Source organism: Pagrus major, chromosome 4 (assembly GCF_040436345.1).
Source record: "Pagrus major chromosome 4, Pma_NU_1.0".
Lineage (NCBI taxonomy): Eukaryota > Metazoa > Chordata > Actinopteri > Spariformes > Sparidae > Pagrus > Pagrus major.
Genome location: NC_133218.1, coordinates 14215138 through 14241682, shown reverse-complemented (window position 1 = coordinate 14241682; position 26545 = coordinate 14215138). Strand labels below are relative to the sequence as shown.

Here is a 26545-nt window from a genome sequence, read left to right as displayed (position 1 = left end):
TCTTTCTGCTTGATCAACAGCCCTCTTTTTGGATGTTCATTTAACAGACATGTCAAAACTTACAGCAAGGAAAAATTGAGCAGGATATATTTTCTAAATTATTTAGATTTTTCAGAAACAATTTTATGGGTCTGTATACATTGATGGGAGATCTAGATGAAAGTAGTTTCCTTTGTGTTGTTGGACATTTTACTGACCCTCTGACTTTTAATCTAAATAAACAACATGCAGAACTGACAAACAAAAATGTACAATGCTTTCAACAAGGTCTTGCATAATGTATTTCCAATACTTTTGACAACTGAATATTTTCCAGTTCATAATTATGAAAATGTTGCTGTGGGAGCCAACTATAGTCGCATGGGACACATGAATAAGACTTCACAACAAAGGGCTTGTTGTTAACTTCAAATAAAAATACTTTAACCCATAATAATGGCGTATTAGTCCCCTTTGATGGGAGTCTTTCAAGGTACATCTGTAGTGAAGTCTAGAAAGCAAAAATTATGCTTTCTATGTCAGATTATTATCCAGCATTACTCCAACCACTACAACCCAAGAAAATACCTGTATTGAGGTACAAAGTAGTATTACGAGACAGGATGCTCCAAGACTAGCTGGTTAGCATGCTCACTTCAGTAGATATCTCTGCAACACAATACAAAGGCATCTTTGACTGAACATTAAAACTGTTATTTCTTTACTTTCTGTTGATAATTTTAGTAAATTTTGGAATTTTTATACTAAAATTCTTACATGTAGCTCCTTTAAATGACAGGTTCCTTCACTTGGCTGCCATTCTTTAGTACATACTTTAATAACCATCATAATGCTCAAATGTAAATACCACAAGTAGTAGTGTAGTGAGTTTCCAATGATGCAGCTCACCCACAGCATCAATTCAACAAGCGTTTGATCAAACTAAACTGAAACAACATTTCACTGAGACAAAGAGAATTATTTTCTGAGATTTTGTTATCTTTGGCTTTATCTTTTACCTTCACAGGAAACCTTGACTCTGTTTGAGTTTGTGGGCACAGTTCATTGTGCCCTTTAATTGACATGAACAATGAAGTCTAATTTTCACAACTGAGACGTGTAAGGTAATTACACAGTGATGCAACAGAAACATCTTTTCATTTTGTTTCCTCTGTCATTACAATGAAGCTTATTGACCTTTTAAGCTGAAATATGTTGTGACAACAGTCCCTCGCTTGTACCATCCGAGTGGTGCTGAGCAATGTGCACGTCATAGCTAGTGTGACTGTACTTGTTGAACATAAAAATGTCAACTCTTAGCTGCGTTGCACTTTTGATGGTTTAATTCAACTTTATAGTCACAGAAAGGACAGAGCTGCATGTGTGGATTCATCTCTTCAGTTTAATTGTAGAAATTGAATTTCTTTATGACATATGTGCAGTATGGCAGAGTTAATTGTGGTGTTAATATGGTTTGAAACTTGACTGGAATAGAATTAGAAAAAAAAAAATTACCAGACGGGTTGGTTTCTGGCACTTCACACTATGGCTAAAAGGATCCAACACTGATGTGTCGAGAAGTGTGAAACTTGACCTAGATGGACAGTAAATATCAACACTCAAGGGCTGTCGACACATCAGCACTTTATAATGTGTGAAATAACTCGGTTGAGTTGAGTCAGATAGACATTTTTGAGAGCTGTAGTCCTTGAGATGTTAAATGTTCTCCTGTATTGCTGTATTTTATCCTTTTGCATATGTTAATGTGACTTTACTGAATTCAACTCTGCAATGTTAATGCAAAAGTGAACATAATGTGATTGTTCATTTAAAATCATCACATAACCAAAAAAAATAGTGGTCCATAATTCCTTAGTGTGGTTTGTAGTCAAAGTGGAACTCCACAATAGTCGTAGATCAGTAGTAGTAAAGACCCAGTGCAGATTGAGAGACAGATTTTGTGTAACTTGTGTGTTTTCTCAGTCTTCTAAATGTAAAGTGTGAGCAACATGCAAATGTAAAAGCGTGCCTTTATTTTCAGGTGCGCAGACTTACAGCACTGTGGGAATAACACGTTACGACATGTGGCTCAGTGTATCACATTTTGCGTAATGCACTGTGACATATAAGCTCCAGAGAATCTCATTTTCACTCTGAGTATGTCCTGGGGCTAAACTACGTCACATTTTATGACAGCTGCCAGTTCTACACGTTCTTGAATGGTGGTCCTTCTGTAGGGGCAAGAGGAGGTGCAACTGTGAGGAATTAATTCCTGGCCAGTTTTGCCTCACTGAGTCACAAAACAACTGACATAACACCTCATTACCTCTGCTCACTGTGCATGTACTGTATGTGTTGTACACAATACACTGTACAATACAGGTGTGAGTGGGAGTGAGGATTAAATTGAAATGGGGAACACAGAGGCCAGAATAGGCTGTATGGGAGGAACTGACCATTTTTGCTGAATATATATTTTTTTTGCTGCCTGTGTAGCACTATAAACCTGGACCTTGCCTCAGCACCATGTTAAAAGGATCAGGTTATTACAACTAGTAGTTATGTAATGCAGATGCAGATGTACTTTCCGAACAAAGTACACTATGGCCTCTAGTTGGCCCAATCAGCTAAATGTCCTGGCCCAATGTTTTATAGTAATAATTAAGTAGCACATTGCAGATCTGATGCTGGAGTTTGCCAGGACTTTTTTACCACCAGCCATCTGGACCAGCACGTCATGACACTAGATGCGGCCATATAATTATAATTAATTCCAAAGTACAAACTCTGCTTGGTAATAATATTTGGCCAATTTGACTTTTGTAAATTGTACACCTATTAAATGAAAAGAAGACAGCCATGCTAGCGGCTCTGTGAGGCTGTACTGAACAGTGGTGGTTTGAGCTAAATGCTAAAGTCAGCATGCTATATATCTGTCGTTTTAGGGTCTTATTTTATTTATTTATTTTTGCTAACTAGCAGTTAGGATCGCCTGTACCAAATTTCATAGCAATCCAGCCAATAGTTGTCAAGACATTTCACTAAAAACATATCCTCATGCTGGTGCTAGAGGAAAAGTCAAGAGATCACCAAAGTCAGGGGGATTGATCCTCTGGGGAACCTAAATGTTTGCATAAAATTTCATTGGTAATTGACTGAACAGTTGTTAAAATATTTCAGTCCAAACCAACTGACACCAACATTGTAATCTCTACAGCAATTTACTGTATACTGTAGCCTTGAATGGTTAAAAAAAGAAAGAAAAGTTTATCGTCCTCAATATATGCAGATGCAGCTGTGTTGTGAATGATTGTCATCAAGCATTAAATTGTCAATGTATTCAGTATGTGCCATGACACAGTGAGAATTGTGGAGGTGGCCACATCATTCATAAGTAGATGTCAAGGGCCAGCTGGTGGATGCACACACGCCCCTCCCTTCCTTCTGTATCCAAACTGTCCCTGTGGTTCACAGCCAACTCGTCACCTAATAACATTGAGCTGTCTCCAACATCAAGCAGCAAATCTATCATCAGAGCACAGCGACATAATAGCCAAATGTGTTATCTCCCCCTAAATGAATTTAATGTGCCATCTATAAGCCATAATTGCTTATGGCAAGATCTTATTTTCAAAAATATCTGTGAGTAGGAGTGATCATGGGGATGAGAACGCTTGCATGGTTTGCACTGGAGCCAAAAAATCACAGACTGGAGCTGATTCTGAAGAGCAGACTGACAGACAGACTTCCCATCAGTGTCTGAAATGTGCTGCTGTCAGCTCTTATCAATATTCCCCAATCTGTGTTGTTTTGATCTGCTTTTCTACTAGTTTTGACTAATGAAAGAGCTTATTGCAGATTTATTTTTAAAAGCATCCTCCACAATCCCAAAAGAAATTTGGATCACATTGTGAATGTTGTGGAAAGGTCAAACCAATATTCTTCCTAATTTAGAGTATGACAAAAACGTCTCTCTGAAAGAAGTTGTACATAATAGATCATATTTGGTTTTGCTTGGTCTATTTTGGATTGTTCATTTTAATGAAGTGCATTGTGTGGTCCAAAACTGACCCTACAGTTTGTTCATAACGATGACTGTCTTACTGTGGTGTAGCGAAGAACTGATAGCCCGAGCCACCCATCACCTCCCATGTGGATCTTCCCAGGCAAGCCTCCCACATTGCAAACGTGGTGTGTACTGTATGAGAAAAGTGAGGAGTCCATTTCTTCTGCAGGGCAGCAAGTTTAGTCTTTGTGAATTAAAGCTGGTGATTGAGTATTCATTGCTCCCACTTGAGTTCTGCTGGATGAGTTTAAAGAATAGACCCTTGGCTACAGGTAATTAGCTCATTGATACACTCCTTAAGAATTTCTGATGTGTTGTTGAGTCAATGAAAAACATTTAGAAATCTGCACTTGTTGCTAAAACGAAATAGTGTCTGATTACATTTGTCTCTTTAGATAAAACAGAAGTGGTACAAGCTGTTGTCTCGCAGGATTTCACATAGAAACACAACCATACGCACACACACTCCAAAAACCCTCATACATCTTATGGATGATGTTTGTCACATACATTAAGTTGTGTGGTGCAGTATGTCCTTTCCACTTCACGATACTGTTTTTACAGTACTTTTCTTTGTCTCAGTAATGTTATTATGGGGCAATAGCCAATCTAGTTTTATGTCACAGTAGAGACTATCTGCATCGAATGACCTTCTCTTAACTGCAAACGCAGAACCCTGTACAATTTCAGCTTTCAGCCTTAGTGAAGCTTTTGTCATGGCTGATTGTGCTGTTTTATTGGCTCATCTTGGGATCCGGATGGGTGCTTTGGGTTAAGCAATAGGTTGGTCTGGGAACGCTTTTACTAACGTATCATTGTCAATTAAAAATGGAAATACCTTCCCTCCAAATGCTGTTATTACCTTTAGGTCCCATTCTCTAGCCTGTGTCATCTGCTGACTTTCTTTTAAATACATAGTAGTGCATTTTATTCAATTCTCAAATTAGAGAGAAAGATATTATCATGGTTTCTTATGCCAAGACTGTGGACAGAAACATTTGTGTTATCTTTGTCTGTGACCTTGCCTTTCAGAAGCAGGGTCTACAGTACTACAGATACAGTACTTGTTTCACTATGTGGCATGATTCTCAAATGAAGAAAATCAGATATTTACAAAATAAAGATGTTTTATTACTTCAGAAATCAGGTTTTTGTCATATATGGCACCTGGCAATAAGAGTAGTGCAGGTCTGCTTTAAACAGCTGAAAATTATTTCTAAAATAACACATTTAAAATTCCTCTTGTTGAGAATTGTTATTTTATCACATATAATACGATGCACAACATAGTGAAACTGGTTCTCTGCATTTAACCCATCCTGGAGGAAAAGTGGGCCACCGAAGTACAGCACCCAGGGACCAACCCCAGTTCTAAGCCAGTGCCTTGGTCAAGGGCACTGACTAGAGAATTAACCTAATATAGGAATTTGAATGGTGGGGGAAACAGGAGCACCTGGAGGAAACACACACAAGCACAGGGAGAATATGGAAACTGCACAAACATACATCTCATGTAAAGTAATGTACCGTACTGTATTGCCTTGTAAGCCTCCAGATTGTTTATAAAAATACAGTAAAATTCTAACTGGCAATGCACAAAGATTCCCTGTGACCCCTGCTTTGGCAACTCTCCACTGGCTGTCAGTCAATGATTTTAAGGCTTTACTGATCACATTTAAAGTTCAGTGGGGGTCTGGCCCTGAGATACATTTCTGACCTTTTAGATGGCTATGAGCCTGAGTGCACTTTCAGATCCTCGGACAGGGCACTCTTGACTGCTCCTCAGTCTGGTCTGAAATCGAGAGGCAACCAAGCACTTGCTGTCAGAGCTCCTCAACAGCCAAATGCCCTGCCAGAGAAACTGAGGCCCGCTGAGTCAATAGTATTTTTTTTTTGTTTGTTTTTTTTGTTTCATAACAGCAAACATTTTTAAGGGAACATGCAGTCCAGAACACAGGGTAGACACCAATGGCATCACTTTGTCTTTCTCTTCTCTTTTCCAGAACAAGAGCTTGAAAAATAAACTGCTCTCGGGACACAAACTTTGTGACGCCTACGCTGAGGAGGTAAGGATTTTCAATTAGTATATTCTCTTTTATCATCATACACATTATTCATTCTCAGCTCCAGCTACGTATTGGTACATTTTTCATGGAATATGTACAATTCATGGGAAGATATTGCAGACAAAATGTGTTGTCTTGTTAGCAAGTGATGTTACAAAATAGATAAAGATAGATTTTGTCTTATTACTTAAATTGTAAGTTATTCATGATTCTTTAGATCATTAATTGCAACTGGAACTAGAAAACTCTTGGTGGTGTTTCACAAAAAGGTTAGACATTATCCACTCCTCAGAACATCTCCTCTCTAACAGCGAGCTCTTTGATGGCTGCACAGAGCAATCTGAAGAACTCAGGTTGTAGTGAGAGCAGCTGACTATATTTCATCGGTGTCATTTTTGCTGTCACCTACTTTCCCTCTTTTTCTTCTTCATCTCTGCTGCCGGTTGTTACAGTCAGAAGCATCCCCAAGGTTCACATCCTTAGTGAGGCCTTGAGCTGAGCTTTGAACTGCTGCTTTTGCCTTCCTGCTGACCAATGCTCATGCTGAAATTTAGCCATGCAGGGTGTTACAAGGCAGCAGGTTCTGCGGGCGTTCTGATGACATGCCCAAGTGAGTGCAGCTGGTGCTGTGTAATCATAGGCTCAATAGTTATGCACTTGTGCAGTTGGTGATTCTGAGCATTTCCTGTAACCAGCCTACAGTATGTGGAATTACTTTGGATTTTTACAACATAAAGCACTATGGTGATACAGACAGATTGATGGATGGCAACCTTGGTGTGGAGATGGATATTTTTCTTTAGAAAGACCCTGGGCTAGACCTCCCCTGAGGCAGCTGAGGCTTGTTCGATCAATGCTACAGAGGATATTACCATGGTTTTTGAGTGGCAGAACAAATGTTTGTTTGCATTTTCAAGTGAAGAAAGCAATCATGGAGCCTGGCAGGTATCAGAGTGGAAACTGATAATTACTCAAATTAGTAATCTGTACATTTAAAAACATATTTCTGCACTTGAATTACTTAACAAATGTAATTCAAATGACTTAAATAGCCTGCCCTCTCTCTCTTGATGTGGTGCATATCTTACCTCTGTACCTACAGTACAGCCCAATATACCACTTATAGACAGTGTCAGTCCCGTGGTTAGCTTTCCTTCACTAGCTGTCGGTTCTCAGTGTAGTTCCCATTGAACATTTCTTTCATCACTTTATTGAACCTGAAACTCTGTGGGAAAATACACTCAGTTGCCAGCTTATTAGGTCGACCTTAAACTAATGCAGTCTCATACAGAATCTCACTTTCATGAAGGTTATAATGCTACGATTTTGTTGAAACTGTCTTAGAGCAGTGATGCTGCAGTTTAAGTTGCTGTTAAAATGTATTGCGTTATACTGACAGGCATGTCTTATTTTGTCCACCTGTTTGTATGGGTTAGAGGATAGATAATACAAACACATCTCTGTATAATGCAACACAGTTCAAGGTTACCACAAATTACAACCTGTATTAAATTGCATTAGCTTTAGCTAGGTGAACATAATTAACAGGCAACTGAATGTATACAGTCAGACAAATGGTCTGGAAAGGGGTCTCTCTATTGGGAATCAAGTGCTGAAGGATCTCAGAATGTTTATGGCAGTTTAAATATTATTCATTTAAAACTGTCATGTTTCCTCAAGCAACCAAAGCTGTCCAGCATGGAGTGCTGACACAATGTCCAATGAAGCTTGAAAACTATATGAGAACGACACAATGGGGCAAGGACAAATGGAAAGAAAAGGACAACCTTAAAGAAAATAGTTTAATAATTAGCTGGCACCTCAGCAGCTTCTGGCCTCAACCTGTGACTTCACCTTCTATTATTATAATAACTGAACACTGAAGACTTTACTTAATTCATTTGAGGCTATACATCAAGATAAGATAATAAACAGTCTCAGCACAAGTGATGAAGTCTTTCTGGGAAAATCACTGCTGAAACACACACAGCTAACATTTATTCTGGTGCCTGGGTTGAGCTTCAATGATAGACTAAAGCTTTGAACTGACCCCAATCACATGGACTTTGCAGTTCAAAGGTCCACAAAGACGATTTAGTGTTTGGAAGCTCTTGATGTTTAAGAGCTTTTAATCGATGCTAAAGTACACTCCAACACTAAGGTTATTCTTGAGTTGAGACGTGGTAAATTGGTGTTGGAAATTACAGCCCTCTTTCCTTCTACAAATCCTCCAGCTGAACATTGCTGACAATTTACCAGCAAAGCTTATCCAAGCCATCATCACATATTCAAACTCTGGGATGATGATGGCACATTTGACTGTGAAGCCAAGTCTGATTATAACACTTCAGGAGTTGGAAAGAGTACAAAGGCGATGAAGAGGTGCTGATTGAAGTTGTCGGTCAATCTACACTGAGCCAGAATTTTCTTTGCAGCAAAGGAAAAAGATCTAAATGGTGATAAAATACGGTTGGCTTTGTGCTTGTAAATGATAATATCTTGCTCTCAGTACTCTCTAATACTGAGATGCTTTCTTGCCCAGTGCTCCTTTGTCTGCTTGATTACTTCTGCAGAACTGTTATCAAGGCAAGTAGACTTCAAGGTCTTTAGGGAGTACTAGAATTTTCTTGAATGCAGGAGGATCACTGGAGGTCACTGTCTTCAATTCCCTTGGGAGGCTATAAAAGTTGAAGTAAATCAGTGAGGGGGACATTCTCTCATACCACTACTTTCATCCTGGAAAGTTATTTACGTTTAAAGGGGAAGGGTTACAGACTGAACTTGTAATCACACTGTAATTACTGCAGAGTGACAGAGAGAGATGGACACTAAAGCTGCAGAGTGATTGCCACCAGAGCAGGAAATTGTAAATAACATTATTCTATTACTGCGTGTCTATTGGTAATGCACTGGAATGTGCGTACAAACATTATTTCTGTCTATTCTTAAATGTGGTAATATGTATGAAAGCATAAAATGCGACTTTACTGCACTTTCACTGTATGTTATGCAAGTCATGATGGAAACATCAAACGTTGCACCTAGATTAACTCTTAAGAACATGTTTACCCTTGAACCTTTACTGTCGAGAAATCAGCTCTTCATGCTTCAAAGATATTTTCAATTAGGATTTCCTCTGAGCCAAGAGTGAGTCAGAGTATAAAAAAATGCTTGTGATAAAATCTTTGAATCTTAAATCAGGCCTTTGAAGCCATGTCCAAGAACTGAGATTAGGCGAGATCTTTATTTGGCTCGCCTTGGATAAACTTTCTAAGCACAATCTCCTTTTGTTGCGAATGACACATTTTAGGAATTGTGAGTAAACAGCAGCTTTGCTTTATGTGATTTGCATTCTCATCTTGTGAACATTGGCTTTGGGAATTCCTGCATTGTATACTGGAAAATGTTTCATTTGGTGTGGTAATCATTTTTAGAAAGCTGCTTTAACTTGTGCTTGGCTTTAGCTGGCTGTGTGAGGTGGAGGATCAGGCTTTGTGCTCTTAATCCGTGTTGTGTGTTGAAAACTAGTCAACTAAAGTGACATGAAATTCCATGTTAACAACAATATAAAGAAGGTTTTACAGTTGCTGTTACAATAATATGCATGAACTGATCCTATGTCTGCACTGACTGTACAGTTGATAAGTTAGTAAGGAGTCCAGAACAAACTGGCTATTATTGGAGGAAACTATATCAATTACACAAAAACAAATATTATTCTTATAAACTAAGACTACAAAATAAAAGGTTTGTTTGACAATGTATGTTCCCAATACACAAAAATCTTTATAAGGAGAACTTCAGATGTGTAGCAAGGCTACAGCTGATCATTGTTTTCACTGTTAATTAATCTGTCTTTTTTTCTTTTTTTTCTGATTAATTAATTGTTGGTTTACAAAATCTCCTAAAATAAACCCCATAAAACCTTGACTTCTTCAAGTTGCTTGTTTTGTCAGACAAACAATCCAAAACAAAAGTTTTTCAGATTACGAAAACAAAAATCCTCACTATCTACAAACAAGAACCCAGAAAAATGTGCATTTCTGCTGAAAAAAGACAAATTATTCTTTCAAATTATATATTTATTTATATGTTTATATCATGTAATATTGTGCCATATGTTTAATTACATTAAATAATACCAATCATATCTATGTCTAAATACTGAGGTGCACTGTGCCTCATATTTTAATAGTGTACCTCTTTATAATACTAATTAAAATTTATCATGTAGTGAGAGCGTGGGGCTTTAAGAATGGTCAGACCAGTTGTACAGGTCAAGTGTCATTCAGGTCAGTTGGTTCAGACTAATCTCGTCCTTTTGAGAATAACAAGCAGTTTCAACTCCATTAGCTGTTCTGAGGTTTAACAGCAGTAATGAGGTTTAACAGGCTTGTTATTTCAGTTGCCACAGCCTCCTTCAAATCAATTCAAGGATGTGTCATTGTTTGCACTAAATTAATTTAAAATGATTAAGAATGGTTGAATTTTGTAAGCCAGAGATATTTCATCATAGGCATTTATTATTTTATGGATCTCAAAAACAGTTTGGAAAGACAATAGTGGAATTGTCATGTTCAAACATGACCGTATGAATGTGGAAAGGTCAGTAAGAAAAATCTATCAGAAACTTAGTCAAGTTCAGTCAGGAAACTAACTGGCAGGCAGCCACTGACCTGACTCAGCTGCATGCTTGTTCACTTCACCAATCACAAACACTTAGCAAATTCAGCAGTCCATTTAAATTGGAAGGGAAACACATCAGGTCTGTGCTGCTGGTGAAGCTACTGCTGCCTGCTGTACTGCACAAATCTGGCTATTTTTGCATTTCATCCGGTTCATTGGAAAAATGTCATGAAACCTTTCTGACCCAGATGGTGATATCCTCGAGGGAAACATCTGATAGTTCAGGACACCTGAGTCAAAAGTCAAGGTTACCGTTCAGTGAAGGAGAGCGACATGAGGCATTAGAGATGCCATTTAATCTGTTTCACATCTTTTCCCCAAGAGCATAAATTCATCACCTATTTTCTATTCTGTCAGATTCACACATTCACCATTTGGATGAAGGATGTTGTTACCCTTCAGTATTCCAGCTCTTTTATTCCATTTATTTCTTGCATCAGATTTTATTGGAGTCATCAAGACACCTGAACCTTATGCAGATAAAACATAATACGCTGGATTTGGGAGGATTTCCTGTAAAGAATTATTTCAAGGTGAACGGCCCCATGTAAGTTAATTCTACAGGGCTTTTTGAAGGGAGCAGCATGTCATCGTCATCATCAGAAAAGTGTTAAATTACATCTGTTATTTTAATACATTTTCTGCATCCATTTATTCATTGACTTTAGATCTGTGTGCAAGCGTTGTGCAGTATGTTCAGTGCTCAAACACCATGTCTACCAGTCTGAACTTGCTAAAGCGAAACTGTTTTATCTTTGCACTAATAGAGTTATCTAAAGGGAGTCTAAAATGTAATGCACCTGGATTCTACATATTCAACTATATTTAGAATATCACATCATATAAGCAAAACCATTGAAATCAACTCTGAAATGTGTTAGCTCCAGCACTACTCATGTTACCAGTATGTATTAGATTGGAGATGCTAAGATTACATGTGGGTTTTACTGGAGAACCAGTAAAGATGTTTAACCACTGACATTTTGGTAGCTGCGTCAGTCAAATGACCCTCATCATAAACTGTATGTCCTTGTTGTCTCTCCCTCCGAACCTTAAGATATTTCTCAGTTTTTCTGTCCAACCAGGAGGCAGCAAAGACATGACATACTTGTAGTTAAATGCCATGTATTATTAGAATGACTGAGGCCTCATCCAGTGAGATCCATCCAGAAATAAGAAATCAAAGCAGAGTTTCTTCACATTAATGTTTCATGTTCGGCCACTTTGATAGTCTGTTGTTTTGGGAGATGTTGTGTGCTCCCAGCTTCAGTGATATATCCTACAATACAATTATGTGCACAGAGAGCATTCCAGAGCAGATCCTTTAAATAAAACAAATGTATTACCCTGCTGTTCTACTTTATTCACTAACCGCATTTAAAGAATCAGATTACCCTTACTCAAATGATTGAAATAAAATATATAGTTCAGTCAGTAATTTTTGGCTGGCAGCCAGTCACTGGTCTGCCTCAGCTCGCATACTTCAGCCAATCAGACACACTTCACAAATAGGGCAATCTGTTTAAATGGGGAAAGAGACGTAGCAGGTCTGTGATGCTGACGTGCTCCTGCTGCGAGTGCACATACAGATGTATTCTGAGGACGTCTGGACACTTCTGCTAATCTGCTATCACCCTGTGGTGTCACGGCACCTGTTTGTGTCTGCTTCTTATGTATGTGGAGCAGTTTTGCTGTTCTTGTACAGAGAGGATTTATGGTACATTGACAGCGTGTACAGGCTGTACATACAAAAGAGAACTGTTCTTTGCTCAAAGTAAAGCAATGTTTTGTTTGCTATCTTTCAAGTTACAATGTAAGCCAATTCTTAGTTGTCCTTCCTGACATGAAGTGTTGACAGCTACTATGCAATGATAAAGGATGAACAGAAATTCACAGAGACATCAGTATAAACACAATCTCATCTTGAAGTTCTGACACACTCTCATCTACCTGACGAATATGCTTCATGATCAAACTAAACTCTGCCCGTCTTGTCTCAATTATCTATTTTCTCAGAGTTTTTTAATGATGTCTTCCAATTCAAGATGCGCTCACACAGTGTCATGAAGACTGTAGCCTGTTTGAACTTGGATAATGACAAACCTTTAAAGGCTCTAATGTCATACTTTGAGAACTGTGTCTTTAAATGTAGAACTGGTGCAGCTTCAGCTTTAACTCAAAGTTGTTGACACTGTCTGTGAATATAAGAGCAAAATATCAATTTTGAAAAACTAATCAGCATCAAACAAAAGGAGGAAGTAAATAGGACATAAACAAAATGCATGTAGCCATGAAAATGTGGCGAGATCAGGAAATAATTGCATGGAAATTTAATTATGTACAGCTGATATATTGATTTTGTTATATTTCAGAGGAATCTGGCAGACATAAAAGCTTCAACAATCGATGAGCTGCTGTCAGATCTAACATTAAAAAGAGTAAATTCCATTCTGATTGAGTTCAATTATTTAACAATGACCAAGGAATTGTAAGGGTTTTGGTTTTATAGCACATCTTAAATACTCTAATCGGGGTTGTTTCCAGATGAAACTGATCCCACTTTACACTACCTGCCCAGCACCAAGACAGACAAAGTTGTTGACTAGCTGAGAATTTCGTAGGGATGTTGAGATATCAATAACAGTAACAGAAGTGCCTCCAATAGTGCTGAAATGCTAGAATCTGTCTTGGCTATGCACCGATCTGATACCACATAATTTAGTTATTTAATTATTTATTTATTAGGGACCCTACTTCCCAGCAATATCCCATACATTTACTGCACAATTAGCTAATATCTATAAACAGCAAGTGATTTTATAACGTCAAGGACATCCATAGCATAACATCCATACAGGGTAAGTAGTGTGAAGTCCTTTTATCACTCAGCAGCCATCTTGGCAACGACCCCAGGCAGTAATTTCAGACCGGTCACCGTAACATACCAACTGCATGTATATAATCAGCAAACAAATCTGATATAAACAATTTAAAAAACACTTGTTTGGTTACTTTGCCCGAAAATAAGATTTAAAATGCTTTTTCGCCTCAGGTTATACTTCCACTATGCATGCGCACGGTTTCATAACACCAACTTCTTTTATTTCATTGTATCCATTGTGTAAATAAGCAACTGTTTGCTCAACTTTATAGGTAATTTGTCTATTTTGTATTTACAGTTTGTTGCGCTGCCACATGTAAATAAAAGACAGCTTTGTCATGAACTTAAAATAATATATGGCCAAACAATATCTTCACTTGTGCTAAATTATTTCAACTGACACTAAATAAGAGTAAATGAACCACATAAACAGCATCCAAATATATTATCATAATCTCAAAAGACCATACCCCTCCAGAATCTGACAGCATTCTCTAAGTGTCTGAACTCTTGATTGAAAAAAAAAAATCAAACTAGCAGAACATGTCTGTCAAAGACACTGTTGCACACATGAACATGTCTGTCCTTGAGCCTGACTGAAAGCGAACGGCTTCTCATTGTTCTCAACAGAATGATGACTCACAACCTTTACTTGCATATTTGGACAGGGTTAGGGAAGAGCTGTTAAGGTGCACCAAGCTTATAAACCCCTGTTTCAATGTATTTTGTTTAGTTTGTTATATTTGAAATGCAGGTCCCACCCTTGCAGGATTTAAACCATTAGGAAAAAGAAGGCAGAGATGCTGCTGTGATTCTCCTGGGCTGAGGAGACAACTCACATGATTTATTCTGAGTAAATAATAGACCAATGCTTTGGCAATCCTGAGAGTCAGCACATTTAGACATTCAGGTATTTGCATTTATAAGTTACCACTCCACAGCGTGTGTCTCTGTAGCCTCTTTATATGATTCATTTTGTCCACAGTAAGTATCTCAAAAGCTCCACTTAACTGATACAAATAAAATTAATTTGTAAACATTTAATTTTATGGCCTGAGCTACGGAGAAACAGACTTAACAACCTAATTTCAAAGATTTGGCTCGCCCTATGTGAGTTTTAAAGTTAGCGCTGTGTTTATTTAACCTTCCAATATTTTATGAGGAGCCCCAGGATGCAATTTTTGAATCCAGTTACACATGACAGAGATAGGTGTCTTGGGACATGGAAGCACCCTGAGAAGAGGAATAACAAGATAAAGATTCTCATAAAAAAAGAGCACAGTTGCTTGTCAAGCACACAAAACCCTTTGAAGTGAATTTGTCCCTCAGCATCGGGTTCACTGTGCTTTGGTGAAAGATTAGACCTCATGTCATATTTTGGCTCCCTGTGTCAAGGAGTTATAGAGACAGACACAGACGCATAGGTAGAAGGAGAGCAAGAGAGGTTTATAGAGATAGATAGATAAAAAGAAAGGGATATACTGTAGATAGATAGAAAAGGATATAGATGGGTGGAAAGAAGGATATGCGTAGACGTAATTTTTGATATTCGCAGAAGAAAATAAAAATGCAGACAAAAACAGGTGGATGAAAACTCACTTACAGATAGATACAGAGAAGGATATAAAATAGGTAAGTTGAGTAAAGATATAAGTAGATAGTCAAAGGTAGGTAGACATTAAGAAATAATATTTTATCATTATAGTACTTCATACATACTTCATATGACATTGCAAACTGAAATACTGTATGATGCACTCCCATATCGATCTACTCTTTTTAAGCTCGACATTTGCTGGGGTTCAACATGAATCAAGGCAATTTTATTTGCATACTTATTAATCACAGTTACCCTCTTGGATGTCTTCATTGTGTTCATTGTATTAAAACTATGAAAACATCTTCTAGCCTTACTGAAGACACCTTCTGAACTGCTGCTGAGTCTCTTGTGGAGGCTTTCAGTGTTCATGCTCACATGATGAGCAGCTTTGAGGATGACTGTGTACCAGGCTATCTGGGAGAGAGCCTCTGTGTTCCATGTGCCCACTGATGTGGAGCAACAGAGTGAATGTCAGGCAGAGCTGGTCAGTGTGTCTGTTTGAGGGCGGCAGTAAAGATCTGCTCTGTTTGTGTGTGTGCTGCTAACGGATGACAGGCGAGAGCCCACCATTACCAAGTAACCGGCATGTGTGTGGTGATGGTGGCGGTAATGTGTGTAGTGGGAGGGAGAATTCAGGTTTAGACAGTGGGCATGAAGCCAGTGCATGACTGCATCATTGTGTGGACTATGCAGTTCAGTGAAGGGGAGATTTGATATTTTCTTCCTCTCAGTACAGCCTTCCTTTAAGCCAGAGCTTTGCCCAGGGAACACTCACAAAGGAGTCTTCTGCTGCAGCTGGCAGAATCCTGCTACGTGATCTAAAACCAATTTCGCTATTTGAATAAGCTAACACTTATTTCCTTATCTTTCCCTTGCAGTCCAAAAAAATCCAGGCTCAACTGAAAGAACTGCGGTACGGGAAAAAGGATTTAATTTTTAAGGTAAGTTCAAACTGAAGGGGGGTGGCTTTGTAGTAGCTTCAGACCAGAGGTAAACACGTACTCCAGACCACATTGAAAGATTGATCCCATCACAGGAGGTACTCCAATTACTTCAGTCTGCAATTACAAAGCCCCTCCCAGTCAGCAGCTCAGTCAACTTAGTCCACGTACTGCTCTACTCTAAGTCATGTCCTCTGTTTTCCCCTCTGCAAGATCCGTCCCATCTTTTTCAATCATGGGAGGTATGTGGATAAATGATACAGACAGCAGTGGGTGAATTTGATACAGAATTATTCATTAGATCATACAAGGTAATCTTTGAGACACAAATTACTGATGACACCATGTATTGCTACAATTCAGTGGGTACCATATATTAAAGGGCATCCGGAATGTGTCCCCTCCTTACATACTTCCTCTGCAAGCACTATAAACAGTGGTAAAACAGGAAACTGCCTTCTCCTCCACCCCTTGCATTGCAGGGACTAAATGTTCTTAGATCCGGGCGCTTACGTAATATTTATTGGCATTTACTGGTACATGGACTGACCTTTCAGGCCTTGTTTGCAGTGTTAAAATGTCAGTCGATATTTCTGCCACGAAGCTCCACGATGCTATTTCTTAAATGTACGTTTTGATCCATCAGACCCATCATTCCTAAAGCTGCATTAGACATAAATGAATAAAAATGGACTAAATCCTCACACACTGAATTTTATGTTTCTAGTCCGATGCCTGAATATGTTGTCCCTGGATGTCCTGTTCCTTGTTCTATTTCTAGCCTGTGAATGATGGATGCATTGAATTGTTTGCTTGGTGTCACTGCTCGTAAATCGTTGTCTCTAAATTGCATCAGTCACTCACACAACAAACCCTTATTGCTCAATGTCACCAAACATTTCATGAGGACCTTTAAAACATTATGGTCTTTTGTTATTTGCAGTTGCAGAAGGATAGGGCTAATTTTATTGCACGCTTTGTCTTGTAAAAACAGTCATCTCTGGGAGATTACACACCGTCTGCTTTTTCTTCACTGGTAGAAAGGTCAGAGGGAAATGCATCATGCCCGTCTGACCCCCAGGAGCCCTCTGGCTATTCCTGAAAACTCATATGTATTCCACACATGCTGCGATCAGAAGCCCAGCAGGGGATGAGGGAGCAGGAAGTAGAGACGAGTCACTTAAGATACAGAAATGTCATCAGCCTCACAGGGGGGATGTCAATCAAGGCACCTTGACCGGGAGGCAGCTGAATTGGTTATGACGGCTGTTGTACCATATCAAACTGCATTTTGCAGCATAATGTCACAGTACACACAAACACAACGACATGACAAGACTGGAGACAGAACAAAATCAAGAAGCCTCAAAACCTAATTATCTTATCTTGGGAACCATTCAGTCTGCCTTAGAAATGATAGAAAGAAAGATTGAATAAGATTTGTGAAACCATAAAACAGAAAAGGGTACTGTTACGACAAAATGCAATGATGCAGATTCACAAAATGAGGACATACTGCACCTACAGTACCAAAATAAGAAGCTGGTATTGTCAGTGTTTTCTATACTGGAGTATTTTCCATTAATAGTCCTCAGATTTGAAGGACAACTTAAAAAGAGACCCAACTCGGTGAATCCAAACCATGCGGTCCCGGAACTTTACTGTAAACACTGCACACAGACAGGTTCCCCTTCGCTTGCTCAGCCGTAACATTAAAGCCTTCGGAGGAACTGATGGTGCCTTCCCTGCATGCCCCTACGCAACAATGTTTTTGGCAGCCGTATTCAAGCCTTCACATCTTCCTTTCTCCGTCAGTCCACTTTTAAATGTACCCCTAGAGCTGTTTCTCCACCAGCTTAAAAGAAAAAAAGAAAAGAAAAGAAAAATGACAGCTTGATGTAGTTGCATGCCTCTTCTTGCAGAGTGGCTAGTACCCCACTGACCCCCACACCTCCATAATGGACTCCGCACAGAAATATGCAGCTTTAGACTTGAAGGCACTAACCCTGAAAGTCAGCGTTTCTGGGTCAGTGGCCATATGCCCGCAGTCCTCAGGGGACTACACGCTGATGATGCTCTGTGTAATGGATGTAATGGCTCTCCGCTGTAATGCTACACAGGCGCATGCATGCACTTACAAACACGCACAGTCTTCAGATCATTCAGATTAGAGACAAACTAAGAACATTTTCTTCTGTGTGCTCATGAGGCAATCCAGCCTAGACTCATGATTATTTAGGACAACATTTTATTAAACTCACTATTTGGTGTTGTCATTCAATATTTATTCTGGGTTAGGGTTAAGAGCAACATTTTGTTTTGGTGGTCCGAAAGAAACTAAATTCATTCTTTTGGCCAACTGTGACATCATATTACACCATCTACTGCTAGTAAAAACATGGCAAACACAAAATTGGACTGATTTTTCTCAGTAACCTAGTTAAAAATAGTTCAAATATGCATCAGTGAATACATTTTATTTGGCATTACCAATAAGGATGGTAATCGATAACTGTAATAATTGTCCAGTCCATTGGAATCATATGCATCCAAGCTAATCAATACTTTTTATCAAGGCTTGCATGTTTTTCCGACAATTGCAAAACAATGACATCAAACTAATGTGTCTATGCTAGGGATAGACAATTTATCAGCCAAGATGTGCAATATTCTTTCTTTCAATCTTTTTTTTATATATATAAAAAAGTAAAACTCACAAGGTTATTATCTCCCATGACTAATCGACAAGAGAAGTCTGTCCAATTTAGCCCAACTTAAGGGTTCTTGGATACATATGAGTTTGTTAGCTTGAGAGTGACATGCAAACACAGCGAATCACCAATGATAATCTCTCTTGATCAAATTATCAAACAAAGCAGGGCCTACTGGTTGATGGAGCTATTCAAGTAATCTGGTGAAATTTCCTCTAGTTTTCCCTATTGTAATATACTAGAGGTCGACTGATAGTGGATTTTTAAAGGCCAATATAATAACGATAGTTGGGAGAAGGAAAAAGCCAATAGCCTCTCTCCCCCTAGTCCCTCCCACCCTCTCGGTGGTAAGTTACAGTGAACCTCAGGCTTTGTAATGTCAGTAAAATAGAGTAACTTTAGAGATGTGCACGACACAGTCTTTGATTTTAGTTGAAAATCTAGCTGTAGCTGTCTGTTTGATATCGAGACACAAGATCTGGGAACATTGATTTAGTAGATTACATCATTAGAACATGTTTACAATGGATGATTTATGTGCTGTGGCTGAAGTCGCCAGGATTACTTCTGTTGCGCGTAGCGTTACATTGTTAAATGCCACTCTTACAAACTTACAAATTAATGTTCGTGCATATTCCCAGGTAAGGAGGAGCCTAAAGTGTGCAATTTCATTTCATGAATGGATGGATAGTAACATGGCTAGATTATCGAGGAGAGAAAGCTGCATTGGTAAGTACAGTATGAAGTAACGTAACGTTAACAGAATGGTTTCTTTTCCTGGCTAAAAACGGGTCAGATGAGAGAGGTCTGGCTATGCAAGACTACTTATGACTTGAAAATCATCTTGTCTGTGTCAATTTGTTTACTTTAGATTAAGAGGGAGAGAGAGATTAAAAGGGTTTAGATATTTTCAGCAGAAGTGGCCCTCAAATGATGACTGACTCAGTGTATCCTCCATGCAAAATGGTGACATACTCAAGCCAAGTTCGGCCGATAATAATAGTTTGTAAAGCTCCTATTGGCGCCAATTAATCGGCCAAACCGATTATTCAGTCGACCTCTACAATATACATCTCGGAAAACCAAAATATCGCAATGTCAGTTCTTTCCAATGTCGTGCAGCTTTACTCTTGTGCACAATCCAAATACAAATGACTTGTCCGAGACTTCCTGTAATGAAGGAAGACCTTTTATGAGACAGATCAGATTCTTTGGCTTCTTTGAAAGCCCATGGTGGTGAATACTGCCCTGTCTTTGACTGTCACTGCATGACTCATCTGTCAGGGAGAACTTAAACATCCTTTCAGCTGCCCCGTGGAGTGGTAGAAGTGACAGACATGTTCATCACTTAAAATCACCACCTTGCTGGTAGAAATCGAGATGAAAATCAGATGAAATCAGTAAACATGCCAAGTGTCCCCACTGCGTCACAAAACTGACTGAAGTATCACATAAGTCTGTAAAACTGCCCAAAAAGCATCAATCAGTCTCATCACCCATCTCTTAACTTCTATACAGAGGTTGTGGATGCTGTTTGTCGGTCTAGCTGACCTCGAGTGTTTCAGAATGTGAGCCCATGCAATTTATCATTTTGAGAGGCCAGTAAAAGACACCCAATAAAAGTTCGTCACCAAGGCCAGTTTTCCACAGACTGAATGCAAATTATCCCAATACAAGTTCCTCTTCTTTTTACTGATGAATTTATCAATAATAAAAGTCTCCTCCGAGGGAACTCTGTTGATGCTCATATGGAGTTAGATTGGCTGATTTACAGAAAAGAAGCCTTTTTGTGTGTGTTGTTTAGCTCAGGGATTAAACTCTAGCAAGGATGCTCATCAAGGGGTCCGATGGTTTCAGGGGGTTTCCTCTTAAAACTGTCAAGATTAAACCTTTCTTCTCTCTAAAGGACAGATGTGATCTTTTATAATGTGGCTTTGAATGGACTTATGCTTATGATTCCCTATACCCTCTGGATTCTTGTCTGTGTTCAATGAAATAGACCAGAAGTATTATTCACCAAAGCATTTTAGTTTAAAATCAAACTAAGAATGTACCAATATAATGGGGCTATGATTACAAAGGTTTATGAGATCCCAGCACTCTTCTGTTTAAAGTCTCAAGGGATTCATTGACTACTAAAAGGGTTTAATGTACATGGGGTTTAGTGCTCAATCAATGTGTATAAGAGAGAGTGTGTGTGAGTGTGTGTGAGTGTGTGTGTGTGTGTGTGTGTGTGTGTGTGTGTGTGTGTGTGTGTGTTTTGTCATAATACATATTTTAAGAAGTCAGGACAAAAGTGATCGGAAAAATAATAAAGAGGAGTCTCAATTCTTTGTGCTATTGATTTGCGTTATTGATAGTGCTGGGGCAACGAGGTGGGATGAAGAAATGCTTTGTTTGCACGGAACAAAGAGTTCAGCTGATTCAAAGTCATGTCTTTCTGCAGGGGCAGCAGCTAATGGACTTGGAGCACAAGTTAACTATAGCTAAAGAAGAACTGGAGAAGACTGCACTGGATAAGGTGAGCAAACACTGACATTGCGTAGTAGAGCTGCAATTAACGATTCAGTGTTGATTCTTTTCTCACTTAATTGATGCGTTTGGTCCATAAAGTGTCAGAAAATGGTGAAAAATGTCGATCAGTGTTTCCCTAAGCCCAAGATGACATCCTCAACTGTCTTGAACATCCACAACCCAAAGTTGTTTACTGTTGTGGAGAATTAAGAAATCAGGAAATATTCAAATTTAAGAAGCCAGATTCATAGAATTGTAATCATTCTCTTTAAAGCTTGGTATCGCCACAGATTTCCCGAATCAATTTACGATTCACAGGGTCCCACTTCAGTTTGATTTGATTCAATATGAATTCAGTTAGGGATATTCAGTTACAATGACAATTTTGCATGGATATGAAATCATTTCTGTGAGAACTGATGGTGTAAGTTCACAAGGAACCCTCTAACTTGGTGCATTACAAAAATAATATTGTTTACACTGAGTATTAAAGTGAATGGATTCAGAGATTTGTGGTTAAAATCTATGGAGAAATTAATGGGATATCGTTTTGATTTAATTATTAAAAATGCTGTAGAGAAAGAAGAAGAAAGTAATTAAAGATGCATTTAACAAAAACTCTGATTAAAAAATCACTCAAACCATAAATCCATTATCAAAATAGTTGATTAACTTAATTATAGTCAACAAATCAATTAATCATTGCAGCTCTACTGAATCAAGAAAAAGCATCTAAATTATTTCAGTAAAGTAAGCTATGTGTAGTAATATCTGTCTGTTTGGTGTAGTTTAGAGGATGCAGATTAAGTATAACTCCCAAAAAGCACATTTTCATGGCAATATCCTCATTAGTCAGAATATTTTCAAAATGTTCAGCTTCAGCAGGTTGTGCACATGCAGCAGCTTTCATTTATGAGGTTATTTTTATATGTGGTTATTGACACACTGTCACTGGAGGCAGGACAGATGAGTTAAAAATGCATGGGGGAAAAATGCTGATTAGGAAAACAGGTAATTCTGGTGCTCAGCTCAGGAGAATTGACATGAAAGGCTGTCGTAAAATAAATACACCACAATACTGTCCATTATTATTATTGATTAAAAGCAAATGATCTTTTGAACATTTCTTCTTTTTTATTACCCTGGTGAGTTCCACTTCATGTCTTGCTTAATGACGCTTACTAGCTACTCTAAAGACACTTACGTGGCCTCCTTTGGCTTTAATGCTTAAGTACATTTCTCATGTGGATGGATGGAAGGAGGCATGAGGGATTCAGATATTGTCTTGTGTGTGTAATCTTGTTTGGGAACAGGAGTCTCAGATGAAGGCGCTGAAGGACACAGTTCACATCTGCTTCTCAGCTGTCCTGCACAACCAGCCCAGCAGCAGTCACAGATTCCCCGCCTCTCCTACCCACTTGTTCAGATACTCATCACTCATCAACAGCTCCAGAGTCACCTTTCAGCAGCCACATGCCAAGGTAATTCAGTATTCCACTCAGCTCCATCTGATGTAATGTTTATCTAAGAGAAGGCTGGGGTTGTTGTAAAAATCCAACCTTTTTATATTTAATGAATCGGTCGACTGATGCGCTCAGTCTGCCGTATATCTACTTTAAATGAGTTCCTGGTGTCCTTGAACTGACAGGTTGTCTCACTGTAAGACGTCAACATGTGCTCTGCAAAGATGTCACAGAGATTTATACTGTGTGGTATTGATTTTGCTATGTTTATATTGTTCATCATGAAGTAAATAGGCCTTGTAAATACTTTGAAAATGCTTTGTGCTTGAAAACACATCTGTTGTCCCACATCAACATCTCTTCATTTAAAAAAAAGTCTTAAAAATCCCTGAAAGCACATTTATTCATCAAAGTCCAATAAAGCTATTTTCTGTTTTTGTTATCTCACACATATTGCCAAGAAAATGATTAGCTTTAGTAAATAAATTAATCTAGGTTTCATTATCATTATTTATGATTTTGAAAAAAAGAAAGAACATTTGTATTTATTCACAACAACAAAGCCTTTTTAGACAGTTTACCTGCATTTGTGGTAACAAATTATTTAATGTAGATAATTGTTTTGTAAATCTCATTCTTCATGTGCCAGTTAATATAAGCAATAAATACACAACAAACATGCCACTTAAAACATTAGTGCAATTAGTGGCATTTTCCTCCTTAATTGTCAACTTGCTCTCTGGACTACACTAACTGTTTTAAAGTCTCAAACTAAACTTTACTTCACTGCTACAATTACAGCTTCATTAACAACACTGGTTATTTGATAACCATCCATAACCCTAACCCCCAACTTGAAAAAATGACTTGGGACTTGGACTAATTGACGTGTCTTGTACTAAGTAATAATGTTAGCAGTGAACATTTACTGCAGTTGAAATGAAGCTATTCAGAGCAACACATTTTGTGCCATAAATACATGTCAATGTGGTAATCATGGATGCAGGCTGAGTGTAAAATGCATTTCTACAGTCATTTGATATGACCTGAAGCATGACCAATGGACCTTTATCACAGAAGACATTTTGACTTGCCATAACAGGGAAAGCACAAGTGTGATTTATACAATTAACACTGACTCTTCCATTTAAGCACATCAGTGGACCATGTCAAAGCGCTAGTATGCAAAATAGCAGTGCCCCGCAACAGGTAGAGCTAAATGGAGTGCAGCCCTTATTAATCTTATTAATTACACCTGTGGCTTAATCTGCTTGGTCATGTCAAGGTGTCAGCAATGAAAAAGCTGGTAGCACAGACTTTTCTTCATGATATCTGTCCAATTTGACTGTGAGTGACCCTAGTTCAAACATGGCAGTTACAGTGTCTTAGGATGAAAATGAGATAAGTTTGTTTTGTGAAGTGAAAATGGAGAGCACATGGGATTTGGGATTTGCCTCTGTAATGGTGGAGTATAATTTTCTCTCTGACTTTCCAGATAAGATAAAGCAAGCTGCTGTTTTTTTTCCCCCTCTCCTCGCTGTGTAAACACATTCAAATTGAAATTCATTTCACATTGTAACTCCCAGCTTGGTGACATCATGGAATATAGCCAGTGCCAAGATATTCACCTCACTGCACTTCAGAGCGCACATAATGCACTGTCTGGGATATGAATTTAAGTGTTAGCCGATTATTACCTCCTTTTCAAGTGGCTATTTGTCAATCTGATGCCCCGAGTATCACTCTGCAGAGAGAAATATTCCAGAAAATAATTACTATCAAATATAACGTTGGGCAAACACAATTCCAGAGGTTGTTCGGAATAATAACACGTCTAAATCAAGCAACAGTCCAAGTAATTTATGTCAGTCTTTATATTCTATGGTGTGGTAGCTTTGGAAGTAAAGCCCAATTACTAGAGGGCATTATGGGTGTTTTGGTGTATTGGACTTAAAATGAGTTCTCTAGGAAATTATTAACTCAATGTGACATAGTCTTTGTTTGGAGCCTCTCAAAGTCAAGGTCACAGTAGACTCAACTAAGGGCTCAGGATTTAATCCCTTTTAAGAGTAAAAAAAAAAAGAAAAAGGTGGCTGCCAAGAGGATTCATTGTAAAAATAGGATTATGCCTTCAGTGTAGATATTGCTTCTTGTTTTACTAGGGGATCACTTTGACATTTTAGGACTAATGTCAAGTGTTTACCCAGTCAAAACCTTTTTGTTTTTCAAAAACAACCAATACTGACTGATTCAGAACAACATTTCTATGTGCCTCCATACGCCTAAAGAAATAGAGCTGAAATGCAGGAGAATATAAACATCACTTTTGTTTCCTGAAAATATACTTCATGGTACCTACGGTTATTTTTCCCTCTACCAAGCAGTCATGTCAACCTCAATCAGAGATTGGGTTAGTTCTGATTTCTGAAAAGCAGTCCCTGCAGTCACTTTGAAATCATCAAGTCGGCCACAGCACCACAGTGCCTTATCTGCCATGATCCTGGTGAGCAATTCTGTCTTTAAGAGGCTTTTCTCTCCTCGAAGCAGTCACAATTTACTCTGCATCTCTTTCTAAGAGATTTGACATGCCACTTAAGAAGATTTTTCTTTTTTTGTTTTCTTTATTTGCTTCAGTACCACCATCCCTACCAGTGTCACCGCTGTCCCTCTGCTGTGGCATCGTACAAAACAATATTCTGTAATTGACACTTTCTGTCCACATTTAAACTCTTGTCACTGTTTGAATCAAAACGAGATGATTCCATTATAATAAGTTTATATTTCCCCGTCATCTCTCTTCCATTACGGTGAGCCCAAAAAATGCGTGCACGTGGGCAAAATAAGCATTTTACAAAAGAAAAGACAAGTAAAGGAAACTCAAGGTAGCCGTGGGTGGATTTTTCTATGCTAATGAAGTTTTTACTTCCCACTTCATTAGCATACAAATAGCAGCACTCCACTTGTGAGCAGTTGCTAGCTCCATTATCTCCTGTAGCCGCTGTACACTTTGACGGGCTGTCTGATAAATCTGAGTGCATCTTCAGTGTAAAGATTACTGAGGTGCTCCTTCTGGCCACTCTGCCTGTGTGTGTTGAGGTGGGTCAAATCTCATTTAAATCACTGCCAAATTTATTTCAAATTAAGTGGTAAAAAAAAAACAACCCACAATACCACTTACTGTGCACGAAGGGCCAACCAGCCCACAGCTGAGAAGTTGAGGAAACAAGCCAATGACAAAGAGGCGAAGGTCAGGAACGTGGCTCTTTGATGACCATGAGGTATTCCTCATTATGCTCATTAACATGAAAGTGCTCAGTAGTGTTACTATTACATCCTCTATCCTAGTTTCTGTTGTGTAGGTTTGAACCTGACATATTAGTCAAAGTAACTGAAGCTGAACACATTAAGTTAGACATGCTAATGTTTCTGAAAATGCATGGCTAATCATATGCTAATTATTGTTGGTAATCAAAAGGTAATTATTTTGCACACGGCAGGGTGTGATGGCACTACTACCAATTTTAAAAGACAAAAAATTCTCCAAAGCTTTTAACATATGGAGGGAACCTTTATCTACTAACTGGATGATAATACATACATTATAGTTTCATGAGCACACTTAAGACTAAAATCCGCTT

General features: G+C 38.5%; 1 protein-coding gene across 1 annotated transcript in view; it reads left to right on the top strand.

The window, feature by feature from the left end:
* luzp2 (leucine zipper protein 2) overlaps positions 1-26545 on the top strand; it is a 261556-nt gene that overhangs the window by 216823 nt on the left and 18188 nt on the right. The window contains exons 8-11 of the mRNA XM_073463820.1: positions 6049-6111; positions 16157-16219; positions 21377-21451; positions 22758-22925. Coding sequence (XP_073319921.1) covers positions 6049-6111; positions 16157-16219; positions 21377-21451; positions 22758-22925 — 369 coding nt within the window. The remainder of the gene's footprint in view (positions 1-6048; positions 6112-16156; positions 16220-21376; positions 21452-22757; positions 22926-26545) is intronic.